Source organism: Rhinatrema bivittatum, unplaced genomic scaffold (genome assembly GCF_901001135.1).
Source record: "Rhinatrema bivittatum unplaced genomic scaffold, aRhiBiv1.1, whole genome shotgun sequence".
Classification (NCBI taxonomy): domain Eukaryota; kingdom Metazoa; phylum Chordata; class Amphibia; order Gymnophiona; family Rhinatrematidae; genus Rhinatrema; species Rhinatrema bivittatum.
This window is the reverse complement of record NW_021820840.1, coordinates 2,208-15,326: the sequence shown is the minus strand read 5'-3', so window position 1 is coordinate 15,326 and position 13,119 is coordinate 2,208. Positions and strand designations below refer to the sequence as shown.

Below are 13,119 nucleotides of genomic sequence, written 5' to 3'. Positions count from 1 at the left end.
TGGTGTGTGTTGGAGAGGTTTTTGGGGGCTACAATCTTGCTGACATCCTCTTTGCACTGCTTGAGGAGATGTGGGTGAGGCTGTTGATAACTGGGGGGGGGGGCCCTATATTGGGTATACTGTCTATAGAGTTCCGTTGGTAGTAAGGTCTTTTGTAGTGTGAGAACTGATGTTTATATATGTGGGCTGATCCGCTTCTAGAATGAGGGACTGCACTGCCATGTTTTGTTCTTTGATTAGTGCTACTGTTTCACGGAGCTTGTCCCATTTATTATGTATGTCCTACCTAATTGAGCTTGCTTGCAACCAAGCGGTTCTACAAGCAGCTATTGTGGATGCAGAGGTTTTTGAAGTTGTTTCAAAGGACTCATAAACTGAGCGGAGGAGTTGACTGATTCCTTCCTCCAGGTCTTGTAGCGGTTGAGGTGTGATTTGCTCACCCCTGTCGGAGTGCACAAAGTGTTTGAGCTGTTGGAAACATTCATACACATACTACCCCATATAAAATTGATGCTGTTGAATGCGTGAGGTAAGCATGGAACTCTGAAAAATTTTCTTTACAAAGTCATCCAGGATCTTATTGTCTTTATCTGGAGGGGAGGTTGCATGAAGTTTCTACTTTTTTGCTCTCTTCATGGCCAACTCAACCACGACCGAAGCATGTGGCAGGTGAACTGGGCCATAACACAGAGATTTTTTTGAAGCGAAATTTAAAGTCCAGCTTTCTGGCCTTTCATTTCTAACTTCTGGCAAATTAGAGTGAGGAGGACTCCCAAGGTTTGAGGAGGACTGAATCCAACACTGAGTGAGATGGCAGGGCTGCCAGTTCGGAAGGGATGTCTAAAATCTTTAAGATCCAAAAAACTTCTTTACAGGGTTCTGGGATTTTCCGAATCTCCACATTCAATGCAGTTCACATCATTTACACAAACTTTGAATATGTGAGGTCCTCCGGGGGAGATGTATGCTCTGGAGGGTCCTCTGGTTCATTGGATGGGAGACCCGTAGAAGAGGTTTGTGATAATGGTGGAGACTGATAAACAACGGGGGAAGTCTGCCTTGCCCGGTTTTTCCACCTGGACAGGGGAACTCTCAGGGAACCTCGGGCTCCCTGGACTTTCCTCTCTTGGTTTAGGAGAGTCCTGTATTTGTTCCTCTGTATCTTTCAGTTGGAGGAATGTGAAACTTGGGGGACTGACATTCAGGTGGCAGGATGAGAAGAAACCTATCAGTATGGCCAAAATTTGTTGGATTGCTTCTGTGAGCTACATCTCGGAGATCTCAGAATAGGCCGCATCACCACTTCAGATGGTGATGAGGATGCGGCCTTTTACGAGGCTGTGGTATGGCTTCCCGGTATATATCAGATTAAAGAATGAAGGGGGCCTAACACTGAAAGGCTCTTCAGCATCTCTCTTATCCCTGAAGTACAATGGCTCCCGAAGGTGGGGCTCTCCATGTTTCTGATTTGGCACTTGAGATTGAGTAGACTTGAAGGTCATGATGTGAAGACCCCGATGAGACAGTCTAAGGGGACCTCGCCCATGGGGACCATGTCTGAGCACAAATTTCTGGAGGATAGGCTCAACGTCCACCAAGACTTCTAAGTCGCAAGATGGCCCTCCCCTTGGGAACTCTAGGTGTCGACAGTCCCTGGACTTTTGCTGGTTCCTGGACTGCTGAGCAGGCAGCAAACGTAGCTCTTGCATCACATGCGTGGAATCCTCCCTTGGAGGCTTAAGAAACCTTGAGAGCGTCTTTTGTAGCAGCCTTGCTTCGCTTGGAGTCTCCATTTGACTTGTGTCTGCGCTGCATGGAGTCGAGTGCAACTTCTGTGTCCCAAGGTGTGGATGCTCCTGTGTCGTGTTTTGCTTGTGCTCCATGCGCCTGACTCTGCGTCGAGTGCGGACACTCCTTCAAATAATACTAAAACAAGGGGATGCTCCATGAAACTTAACTACTAGTAGATTCAAAACTAATCATAGAAAGTACTTCTTCTCTCTGCACATTATCAAGCTGTGGAATCTGTGGCCAGATGATGTGGTCAAGTCAACTAGCACAGCAGGGTTTAAAAAAGATTTGGCCAAGTTCCTGGAGGCAAAGTCCATAAAACATTAGCCAGGTGGCCTTAAAGTTCATGGGAGTGAGTAAAAGGAATTAGATCTGCTTTTTGGGTTCTGCCAGCTACTTGCGACCTGAATTGACCATTGTCTGAGAGAGGATGCTGGGCTTAATGGACAATGGTCTGACGCAGCATGGCAAGTCTTATGCTCAAAATATACCTATCTTTCCTGACTTGCACTGTTAATAAAAAGAAAATTAACAGGTTACAAACATTTTCTGACTTCATAATTTTTTAAAGCTACTCGGAATTAGTTCCATTTTGCAGTGGATCCACTGAGTTCACTTTAACTCAACATTGGGACCTACAGTTTGAGAATATTGGTGCCAGTATTAGAGCAGCACCATCTGGTGGCCAGTGTCAGGAACTTCCATGATTTGGAGTAACCAAGAAGAAACGGGTCCAGTTGGTGCAAAGGACAGGTCATGGTTTCAGGTTAATTAAGGTGCATGCGGATATTTCTCATCTGTTTAGTCTGGTATGGTAAAGATGTATGATAAATGAGGACGAGAGCTGGCTGCCCCAGATGTATGCAGCATGGAGAAACGAAGACTCTTTGGAACTGGAGGCCTTCTTTCCAGCATGCAGTTATCAGACCTCGAAGGTGGTCATCACTCCTGGGATTCCGGGATTGAGTAAGATGAGTTGGTGGGTCTTGGCTCTGTATTCCTAGCCTTTTGTGAAAACAGAGCATTAAGGAATGTTTTTGGCCTGAATCTGCTTTCTTTAGGATGTTGCTTTGTTTTTTCTGTTTACAAAGTGTTTTTCTTTTGATGTGGAGAGCTATGGCTAAACATAAAATTGAACTGCAGATGAAGAATAAACGGCCCATTGAGTCTGTCCAGTTTGTTTCCTATTGTATTGTCATAGACCCCAGTTGATCTTTGGCTTTCTCTTCATGTCTCAGGAACCTTTTGTGCTCATCCATGTCTTCTTCACTTCTCTTACTGTTTGTGCCTCCACCACCTCCTGTGGGGGAGGCCTTTCCATCTATATCCCGGTCTTTCCTTGAAAAATTATATTCTTTAATGTTATTCCTGAGCCTGCTTGAATCTCTTGCTGTAACCTCTTGTCCCGGAGCAGTTTTTCCTCTGGAAAAAAATGTTTCCTTCTTGTGCATTATTTATACCTTAGTATTTGAATGTATCCTATTTATCTCCTTGCTTCTAAGTTTCATATATATATTTAGGTGCTTAAATATCATCTCATAGGATTTTTGGTGCAGACACTGTACCAATCTGGTCCACCTTTTCTGGACGGCCTCCGGTGTCTGTATTCTTTCGGAGGGACAGCCTGTCTGGTTTCCTTCAGTCCTGATCAGGCTCACGGATCTCTCCTGACACGACTTGAGATGCCCCATTTCCTGTCAGTAGATTTACATCTCTCATTTCTTTCCCTGGCAGAAACGGAAGCAGCACCCGTCCTGGAGCCCTGGCAGCTGCTGCTGGTGAGGCCGTTGCTGAGGATGCTGGTGTCTGCAGTGGTTCCGAAGGGAGCTCCGACCCACTGAGCACTGGAAACGAGTTTCTTGATAGGGCGCTAGTCATCCATCTTATTAACTGCAACAAGCTGCTGCTGGTGAGTGCGTAGCAAAGTGGGGGTGGTCTTGTTGGCTGAGACACCCAGATGTTTCATATCTGGCAATACTGAATGTTTGGAAGTCTGCAATGTCCGTTTATTCCCCCAGAATGTTTAGGGGAATACATTTTACCTGGGCTTTAAAAATGATGCATTTCAACAAACTCCATGCTTCATACACACTTACAGATATTGCTTCCGCTCCTTTTACTTTCCTTCTTAAAAAAAAAAAAAAAGACTATAATATGAGGACATTTTTTTTAATTAAATGCTACTAAAGTAGGGTTTTATTTATTATTCTCCCTCCAGTGGTTGTCACATTTGATTGTGTTATGATAGCTATGGCCAAGTAACTCTACCATTCCTCTCCTTTGCACTAGGTCCTGTGCTCCATCGAGAACTAGATCTAAAATCGCTCCCCCTCTTATCTGTCCCAGGACCACTGTTGCATGAAACAGTCATTTATGGCATCTATCTACTTAAAACTCCCTAGCATGTCCTGATGAGACGTTCACCTAATCCATATGAGAGAAATTGAAGTCTTTGCCTTTAACAATCTGTCCAGTGGTATTTTCATGTCAGTCTTTCACCACCACCATACTCCTTCCCTGTCTCAGGTGGCATTTCTGTCCATAAAGGTCCCTGAGTCCAGTTTGTTTCCTGCAGAACATTTTAACCTTACCTGACTCTGTGCCTTCATTAACATAGAGTAACGCCCCACCACCAACTCAGCGCTCTGTTATTTCAGTATGTTTTATACTCTGATATCACAGTATCCTCTGCATCTTACAGACCTAGTGGAATGCCTGCATTGGAACAAAGTCTGTGGGTGCTTTCTGTCTACGCCATTTGCTCCAAATTTCCAAGCGAAAGTACTGGGATTTCATTTTACTGGTTCATAGCTTAGCTCCCTGATCCTAACTCTCTCAGCATCTCATTCTGCTCAGATAGTGGTGGTGGGGGTGGGAAATATTTTCCTAGGGCAATTTTCAAAGGAAAATTGTGCTCAGTTTGCATTTGATCTCCCAGATCATATTTTGCATCTATACGGGCAGATTTGGAAATTGCCTCCTTAATATGCAAAACTATACTAACTTTACGCAACCCGCATTAGGTGTCACATAATCTGCTTCTAAGATGCCACAAGAAACTGGAGGCTGTGCTTTGGAAGGGGGAACTTTTTCAGACAGCTCGCATAGCAGCAAAGTTTGTGTCTGCATTGTACACGCAGACTTTACAGAGTATTTTCAAGCCAACTCGCATGCATACATTTCCTTTGAGACTCCTTGGGTAATTGGAGGAGCACGTGCACAAAGTAACACCTGCTCCAAGCAGGGCATAACTTGTGCACAGTATCTTGCGCACATGTTTTTTAGTTTTTTGTTTTATTTTTTAATGAAAAATAATGCACTTCTGCCTCCTGGAACGCCTCTGCGCTATTTATGTGCATAGATCCTATTTGAAAATGACCCCTATAAAAGCTGTGTTTCCACTTACAGGCAGTTAAACTACATCCCACATGTTACCCTCTCAGCCCTGTTTTTACTGGCCACTGCCTCCTAGATTCTAAGCGCACACACCCCTTGACTAATCCTTTCGTGATCTGCAGAGCAGCAGGTCCTTTATGCATTTTGGCTTCAGCTTTACACTAGCTGAGACTAGATGCACATGAAACAAGCAAATGTCACATCATGCCTGAGAACTGTTCCAGTCTGTGACATGCTATCTCAGGGTACCAATTATATCGCAATGATAGGGTTGATCAACTTGGGGGGCGGGGTGGCACTTTTGTTAGGGATGGCATAGAAATCAACAAGATATCCTGCAGGAGACTAAATGCATAGAATCCTTATGGGCGGAAATTCCATGTGTGATGAAGAAAAGTATAGCAGTGGGAGTATACTATCGTCCACCTGGACAAAATGAACAGATGAATGATGAAATGCTAAAGAAGTTAAGGAAGCTAACAAATTTGGCAGCCCAGTAATAATGGGAGATTTCAAGTATGCCAGTATTGACTGGGTAAGTGTCACATCAAGACATGCGAGGCAAGTAAAGTTTCTAGACTAAATAAATGACTGCTTAATGGAGTAGCTGGTCCGGGAAGAGATGAAGAGCCATTTTAGACCTAATTCTTAGTGGAATGCAGGATTTGGTGTGAGAGGTGGTAATGGTGGAGCTGATCATAGAGCCATCAAATTTGACTTAATGATTTGGAAAGGGGACACTGAGTAAATCTACAGCTCTAGCATTAAACTTTCAAAAGGGAGACTTTTAATAAAATGAGGAGAATAGTTAGAAAAAAACTGAACGGTGCAGATACAGAGGTTAAAAGTTTACATCAGGCATGGTTATTGTTTAAAAATAATTTCTTGTAAGCCCAGTTCAAATGTATTCCATTTATTAAAAAAGATGGAAGGCCAGCTTCTTTTCAAATTCTCTCTTATCCTGCCTTATCATTGTTTTATATTTAACTTGACAATGCTTATGCTTTTACCTATTTTCTTCAGGTGGATCCTTTTTTCAGTTTTTGAAAGAGGGTCTATTTTAGCATTCAAAAAAAACAAACAATGTTAGGAATTATTAGGAAGGGAATGGTGAATAAAACAGGGAATGTCATCATGCCTCTGTATTGCTCCATGGTGAAGACCGCACCTTGAATACTGTGTGCAATTGTGGTTGCCTCATCTCCAAAAAGATATAGTTGCATTGGAGAAGGTACAGAGAAGGGCAACCAAAATGATAAAGGGCATGGAATGGCTCCCCTATGAAGAAAGGATAAAGAAGTTAGGGTTGTTCAGCTTGGAGAAGACACAGCTGAGGAGGGATATGATCGAGTCCTTTCATGATTTTATAGATCTCTAACAGGTAAATGCGAATCTGTTATTTATTCTTTCAGATAATGAAGGACTAGGGGGCACTCCATTAAGTTAGCAAGTAGCATATTTAAAACAAATCAGAGAGAACTCTTTCACTCAACACACAATTAAGCTGTGGAATTCATTACCAGAGGATGTGGTTAAAGCATTCAGTGAGCTGGGTTTAAAAAAAGATTTGGATAAGTTCCTGAAGGAGTTCATAAACTGCTATTAATCAAGTTGACTTGGGAATAGCCGATACTTATTACTGGCATCAGTAGCATGGGATCTATTTAATGTTTGGGTACTTGCCAGGAAACCTGGATGGCCACTATTGCAAACAGGATGCTAGGCTTGATAGACCCTCGCCCAGACCCAGAAAGGCAAATTCTTATGTCCACGATTTTATAGACCTCTATCATATCTCCCCTCAGCCATCTCTTCTCCAAGCTAAACAGTCCTAATCTCTATAGCCTTTCCTCATATGGGAATCATTCCATCTCCTTTATCATTTTGGTCACCCTTCTCTTACCTTTTCTAATGCAACAATATCTTTGAGTTGTGGCAACCAGAATTGCACACAGTATTCTAGGTGAAGTCTCACCATGGTGCATTAAAAAGGTATGACATTCTCTGTTTTATTCTCCATTTCTTTCCTAATAATTCCCAATATTGTGTTTGCTTTTTTGACCACCACCGCACACTGAGCTGAGGATTTCAAAGTATGTCCGCTACGATGCCCAGATCCTTTTCCTGGGAGATAATGCTTAATATGGAACCAAACATCATGTAACTATAGTGCGGGTTAATTTTCCCTATGTGGAATAGAAAGGATAAATGTAAATTGGTTATTTACTCTTTCAAAACAAGGACTAGGGAATGCTCCCTGAAGTTATTAGGTAGCACATTTTAAAACAGAATATTCTTTTTCACTCAGTGCACAATTAAGCTCTGGAATTTATTGTCGGAGGATGTGATTAAGGCAGTTACCTTAGGTTTAAAAAAGGTTTAGTCAAGTTCCTAGAGGAGAAGTCCATAAATTTCTAACCAACTAGACTTGAGGAATAGCCATTACTTATCACTGGTGATGATAGCATGGTATCTAACAACCTTTTGGGATCCTGCTAAGTACTTGTGACTTGGATTGGCCACTGTTTGAAGTAGGATATTGGGCTTGATGGAGCCTCGGACTGACCCAGTATGGCAATTCTTATGTTCTTATGAATTAAGTGCTGGGCTGGGTGCTCCATTTAAATGTGCACCTGGTTCTGTAATCATTGGGAGTCATGGTGCTCTTTTACTAGGAAATCCAGGTTAATCATACCTGGTGGGTTGTGGGGTTTTTATTTGTTTTTTTTTTTTACATTTTTATTGGTGAGTAACAAATATTACAGAGAGAACAAATTGGTAAGAAAAAATATCACCAAAAGTTACATGTTTTGTCCCCTAGTCAAATCCCTCCCACCTGTTCTCACCAGCCAACCAAACTAAATCATCTGGTATAGTCTTATAAAAACTGCAGAAGTCCCAGCTCAGATTTTGATGCTATGCAACCCCCCCCTACATAAAGGTTCATATTACAGATCGTCCCATATGCAACTATACTATCCATTGCATTCTTAAAATCCTGATGGACGCCCCTCCATAGTCAATGCAACCTTAATGATCTTCGGTGTTTCGTCATTGTAAATAGACATCCCAGGTTCGATGAAAAGACTGAAGGGTGTGATGTTTTTCCACAGTTATTTTAGACATCGTACAGAAATAGTCCAATCTTCTCAATACCGCTGGAAACTGTGGTCCCTTGGGCTGTTTCCAGGTATTCGCAAACCCATCCGTGTAGCCATACAAGCTTGAATACAAATAGGATGCGTGAAAATAGTTTCATGGCCCTCCAAGTTATTCAGTAGCGCAATGTCCATAGTGATCTGAGTTGGTGTATCTAGTATAAGTGAAATCAAGTCAAACAGTTTTTTCCAAAATGGAGCACTACAATCCCCTGACCCCCACATATGAATAAAGGTTCCTAATATCTTGCATCCCCTCCAACACAAAACAAGAAGGGAGGCGATCTATGAAAGCCTTAATGGTATCAACAAACAAGATAGATGCCAAATGTCCTTTGTAAATATTTATTGAAGTGGAGACGTAAAGTGCTCGACTCAGGCCGAGTTTCGCCACTGTCCAAGTGGCTGCCTCAGGGGCTGACTTGCTCAAGAATCTGAACATACATATATAATTCGGAACACAGGTTTGAACAGCACCAGTCAATTCCTATCAGCTCGAAAGTACTCAGCAGTATAATGATAAGTGGAGATTATACTGCTGAGTACTTTCGAGCTGATAGGAAATGACTGGTGCTGTTCAGACCTGTATACTGAACAATATATGTATGTTCAGATTCTTGAGGCAGCCACGTGGACAGTGGCGAAACTCGGCCTGAGTCAGGCACTTTTAGTCTCCAATAAATATTTACAAAGGACATTTGGCCTCTATCTTGTTTGTTGATCCCCCTCCAACACAAGCCACTATTGCCAGGGAACATTTTACGCAGCCTGTCAGGCGTTGTAGTACCATAGATAAAGGATCTTATATCCATTCTCTACTATGTTGGAAGATACTGAAGCTTTACTAATCTGAAGATTAAATGTTTGACCAAGCTTCTGGACTAAGGTCTACAGGTAGGTCATTAGACCAGGATATGATGAATGGTGAGGTTATAGTAAGTCGGGCATTTAGCAATTGATATATTTTAGAAATTAACTTCTTGGAAATATATGGTGCTGAGGCAGAACCCCTCAAAGAGACTTTCCCAAGTTCAAGACAGAAGTGAGGCTGTGATTCGTATAGAAATGGGATAAGTGATTATATGCCAAAATTCCATGGCAGACCCTTTATAATCTCTTCATAGAGAAACAAATGATAGTATTTTAATCCCCTCCCCATGTGTGCTCTAAGCAGGTTATACCACGATTTCCACGTCGGAAACGCTAGAAGAGATTACCCAGGCATAAAATTCTTCTTATGGAATAAATTAGGGAGATGGAAATAATCCTTTTTACCCACTAATTTCCCTTCCACTGTCCCATATGTGCATGGTGTGTCTAGTGGTTGGCAACATTGACATGCACTCCTCCACATTTTCCTGGGTTGCCAAGGAATGGCGGATAAGGGCATACCAGACATATAAAATTGTTCTATTTGAGCATACCCTGTGGTTTGAGGGTTGGTTGTTTTTTTTTTTTTTTTTTCTCTCACAGGGGATCTCAGGGCCCAAAGGCAGGTTTGCTTTTCTCTGTCAAAAGGGACAGGATCCCCTCGCTCTCATACTTTATTATTTATTTATTTCTCTGATTTAGCGTCTGGGCACATTTGGGCCCCTCCGGTGCCGTGAGATGTACGCTTTGGACAAGTTGATGAAGGAAGCACAGGTTATGGAAATCGTGTGCCGGCTGATGGAGGAGAGATCTGGGATGGGGAACACAGCTGAGGAAGGTAAGGAGAGGAAGAGTCATACGGGCAGGTACTGGAACAGACTTCTAATTGTTTAATAAAGATAAAACTGATTGTTTCCGCCCTCCGTCTGTTGTCAGTTGTGCAGTTTTCCACGCATAAAGAGGGGATCCTGGTGACCTGGAACCACTGCATAGAGCCCCCCAATGTTTATTCGACGTCTGTGGAGAGGTTTCTGCAGGGGTTCAGCTCCCAGCATGCAACCCGCATCAACGAGAGACAGCAAGGACTGGCAGAGTTGGGTAAGATCCGTCCTCCTTGACAGCAGACCCAACAGACTTCTCTTCCTCTTTTGCCACCCCTGCCTCCAACCCCAAGCTATAGCCAGCTGTTCCAAACCTGAAGGCACAGCATTCGCATTTTGAGTTCCCTCCTCCTGGTGACAGCTGGATACTGGGAAGCTTCAGCTTTGCTGGACGGTGACACCAGCCGGCCACTCTAAGGTTGCTATTATACTAGAATGCGAGGATGAGGGTGGAGAAGAGCTGTGTCCCTCAGCCAGATAAAATGCTGCTGTGATTCATGAGCTAGTGGCTGGAAGGTTAGAGGGTTAACAGAGTCGGAAATAGGTGGAGATGAGGCATGATCTCACTATAATCACACTGCTGCTGCTGGGTTCCTCCCTTCTCCCTCCCGCTTCTGCTTCTGATGTTCCTAGTTCTGCTTTCTTACCCTGCGATTCTGATTGTTCCGGCGTTGCCCCTTCCTCTGCTTCTCATAGTTCTGGTTGTGATGATTCTTGTTGTAGTGTTGCGTTGTGTGACTTTCGTGGCTCTCTATTCCGTTCCGGTGCCCTCCTTCCCTATGCTTCTGGCTCTGATTCTGTTCTGGCGTCTTGACAGTGTTTGTGAGACTGGCAGAAGAGCTCCTGGACCGGAAGCTTCCTAAGCGCTTGCGAGGCGGGCCTGGTGAGCAGCTGACTCTCTTCCAATACTGGAGCTACTTTGAATCTCTCAGCATATCTGCGCTGGACACATACATCATGGAGCTGGCAGAAGAAGGTATTGTCCAATAAGATTTCCTTTGTTTTGGTTTTGTTTTTGCCCTCCTGCAAGGTGTAGCTCTTTCCCGTATAGCTCTCATAGGTTAAGTCCTACAATGCCTTTCTGTGCTTGCCTCTCCCTCAAAGCTTCGTTGGTAGCACCTCCAGAGCAGGGAATCCAGTTCAACTTCTCTTTCTTTGGTGTAGGCAGGCTTTGAATCCAAGTAGTCGTTTTGTCCCCAACTAACTGGCCCTCCTGCTGCCTCTTTCTTCCCTGCAAGTGATCTTCATTGAGAACCTGAACGCGGATGACCAGGATGTGGTGCTGAAGGCCCTCAAGCGAGTCCCTGACAGTCGGGTACAGAAAGAAGGACTGAAGACCCTGAGCCTGCTGCTCACCAATGGGAACAGCAAAGTCATTGCAGCCGTGGCCTCGCTGCTTCGGAGCTTCTCTGAAAGCCCCAAGTTCAGAGAGAGGGTACGAGTCGCTCCAGAATCTTCCTCCTCACCTGCTGACATCACCGTGCTTGTGACTTGCCAACACTGTGATGTCATAAGGAAAAAGGGATGGTGTCATGTATGATTCCATAATGCCGGAGACAACCTCTGAAGTTGTCTTATTTTTTTTGACCTGGCAATTTTCTCCTGTTCTGCTCAGTTGGAACCAGTACCTTTATTTGCAATTACCTTGGGATTTTACCTTTTTCCCCCTATTCCCCCCCTCCCCCTCCCCCAAGTCTAGTTATTGAAGTGATTAATCCTTGACTGGGCCCATGGGCCCTGAATCTGGCCAGTAGGTGTCACCCTTGAGCAATGACCACAACCCACTTCCGGAGGATGTGAACACTGCCTCTGCAGCATGGCTGGCCCCAGCTGACCAGGAGAATGGTTCCAAATGGCAGCACTGCCTCTGGGCCCGCACTGTATGTGATTTTGGTCTGTATTACATCCCTCTCCTGTCCTACCTGGGTAAGGGCTGGGCAGTTTTCAGCCAGCTAATTTACCTAGGTAAACGACTTTTGAAAGTTAGCTTCCCCTGACCTTTATGGAAAAGTGAACAATAATAAGGGAGGGGGTTAAGATTGGGGACACGTTAGTAGGGGAAAATGAGACCCAGGACATAGGAAATGATTGAGAGGAGCTGGAAAGTTATTAGGTGAAGGGTTTCCTGCCCCCCCCCCCCCCCCCCCCCCACCCCCGGTATCTAGATTTTCATTCTCCTGATTCCCTGAGGCATTGATACAGCTAGGAATTAGTTCTAGCTTGTTGACTTGTGGTTCACAGCTGGGGATTAGTCCTTCTTAGCTCCTTGAGGTGTTAGTATGCCTAGGCATTTGTGCAGCTGGGCATTAGGCTTGCCTTAGGTTCGGACACTCCAGCTGAGGATGAATCATTGCCTGGCTCTATAGGGCATTGGTGAAGCTGGGGATCAGTCTCCCCTCAAACTCCTTGCGGCTTTGATTGGGATTGTTTTTGCTCGGCTGCTTCAGGTATCATGCGGCTGGGAATATGTCTCCTCTCAGCTCATGAAGCATTGGTGCATGTGGGGCTCAGTCAGTTCTTCGGACTGCAATGCTATTGAGGAATTTGCTTTTGCTGGTTCCTTGGAGGGCTGCTGTTACTGGGAATTAGTCTCTCTGTTTGGTGCATTGGCACAGCTGGAAATTAGCCCCATACGGTGTTTTATCAAGTTCCACTTATTTGTATATTTCTTACACAGGCACTTGTGTGTTTCCTGGAACAGCTTGAGGATGAAGAGCCATCGATGCGGATTTCAGGATGCGTGGCGTTAGGGTGCATCAAGGTGAGTTTCTCCCCTCTCCTAGTCCTGGTAGTTCATTCCCCCATAGGATGTCAGAAATTCCAGAGCAGTATGCAGGGGCTGGAATACAGATTGTGATGAAAGCACTGAGCATCCTGTGAGCATGTGACCAGCCAGCTCTTACTTCATAGGAGGATGGAATGCTAGTCCATTTATCATTCTGAGCATTGGGTCTATGGAGCAACTTGTTAGAGTGCCTGAGAGCAGACAGGGATCTGCCACTTAGGCAAAAGAAGAAGCAATA

The 13,119-nt window shown here is 44.2% G+C and overlaps 1 protein-coding gene across 1 annotated transcript in view; it reads left to right on the top strand.

The window, feature by feature from the left end:
- Positions 1-12,857, top strand: part of LOC115082207 (rho family-interacting cell polarization regulator 1-like) — a gene marked incomplete at its 3' end in the record, with an annotated part of 140,839 nt that extends 127,982 nt beyond the window's left edge. Inside the window, exons 15-20 of the mRNA XM_029586458.1 lie at positions 3,526-3,700; positions 9,918-10,053; positions 10,152-10,313; positions 10,914-11,072; positions 11,335-11,531; positions 12,774-12,857. Coding sequence (XP_029442318.1) covers positions 3,526-3,700; positions 9,918-10,053; positions 10,152-10,313; positions 10,914-11,072; positions 11,335-11,531; positions 12,774-12,857 — 913 coding nt within the window. The remainder of the gene's footprint in view (positions 1-3,525; positions 3,701-9,917; positions 10,054-10,151; positions 10,314-10,913; positions 11,073-11,334; positions 11,532-12,773) is intronic.
- Positions 12,858-13,119: the final 262 nt, after the last annotated feature.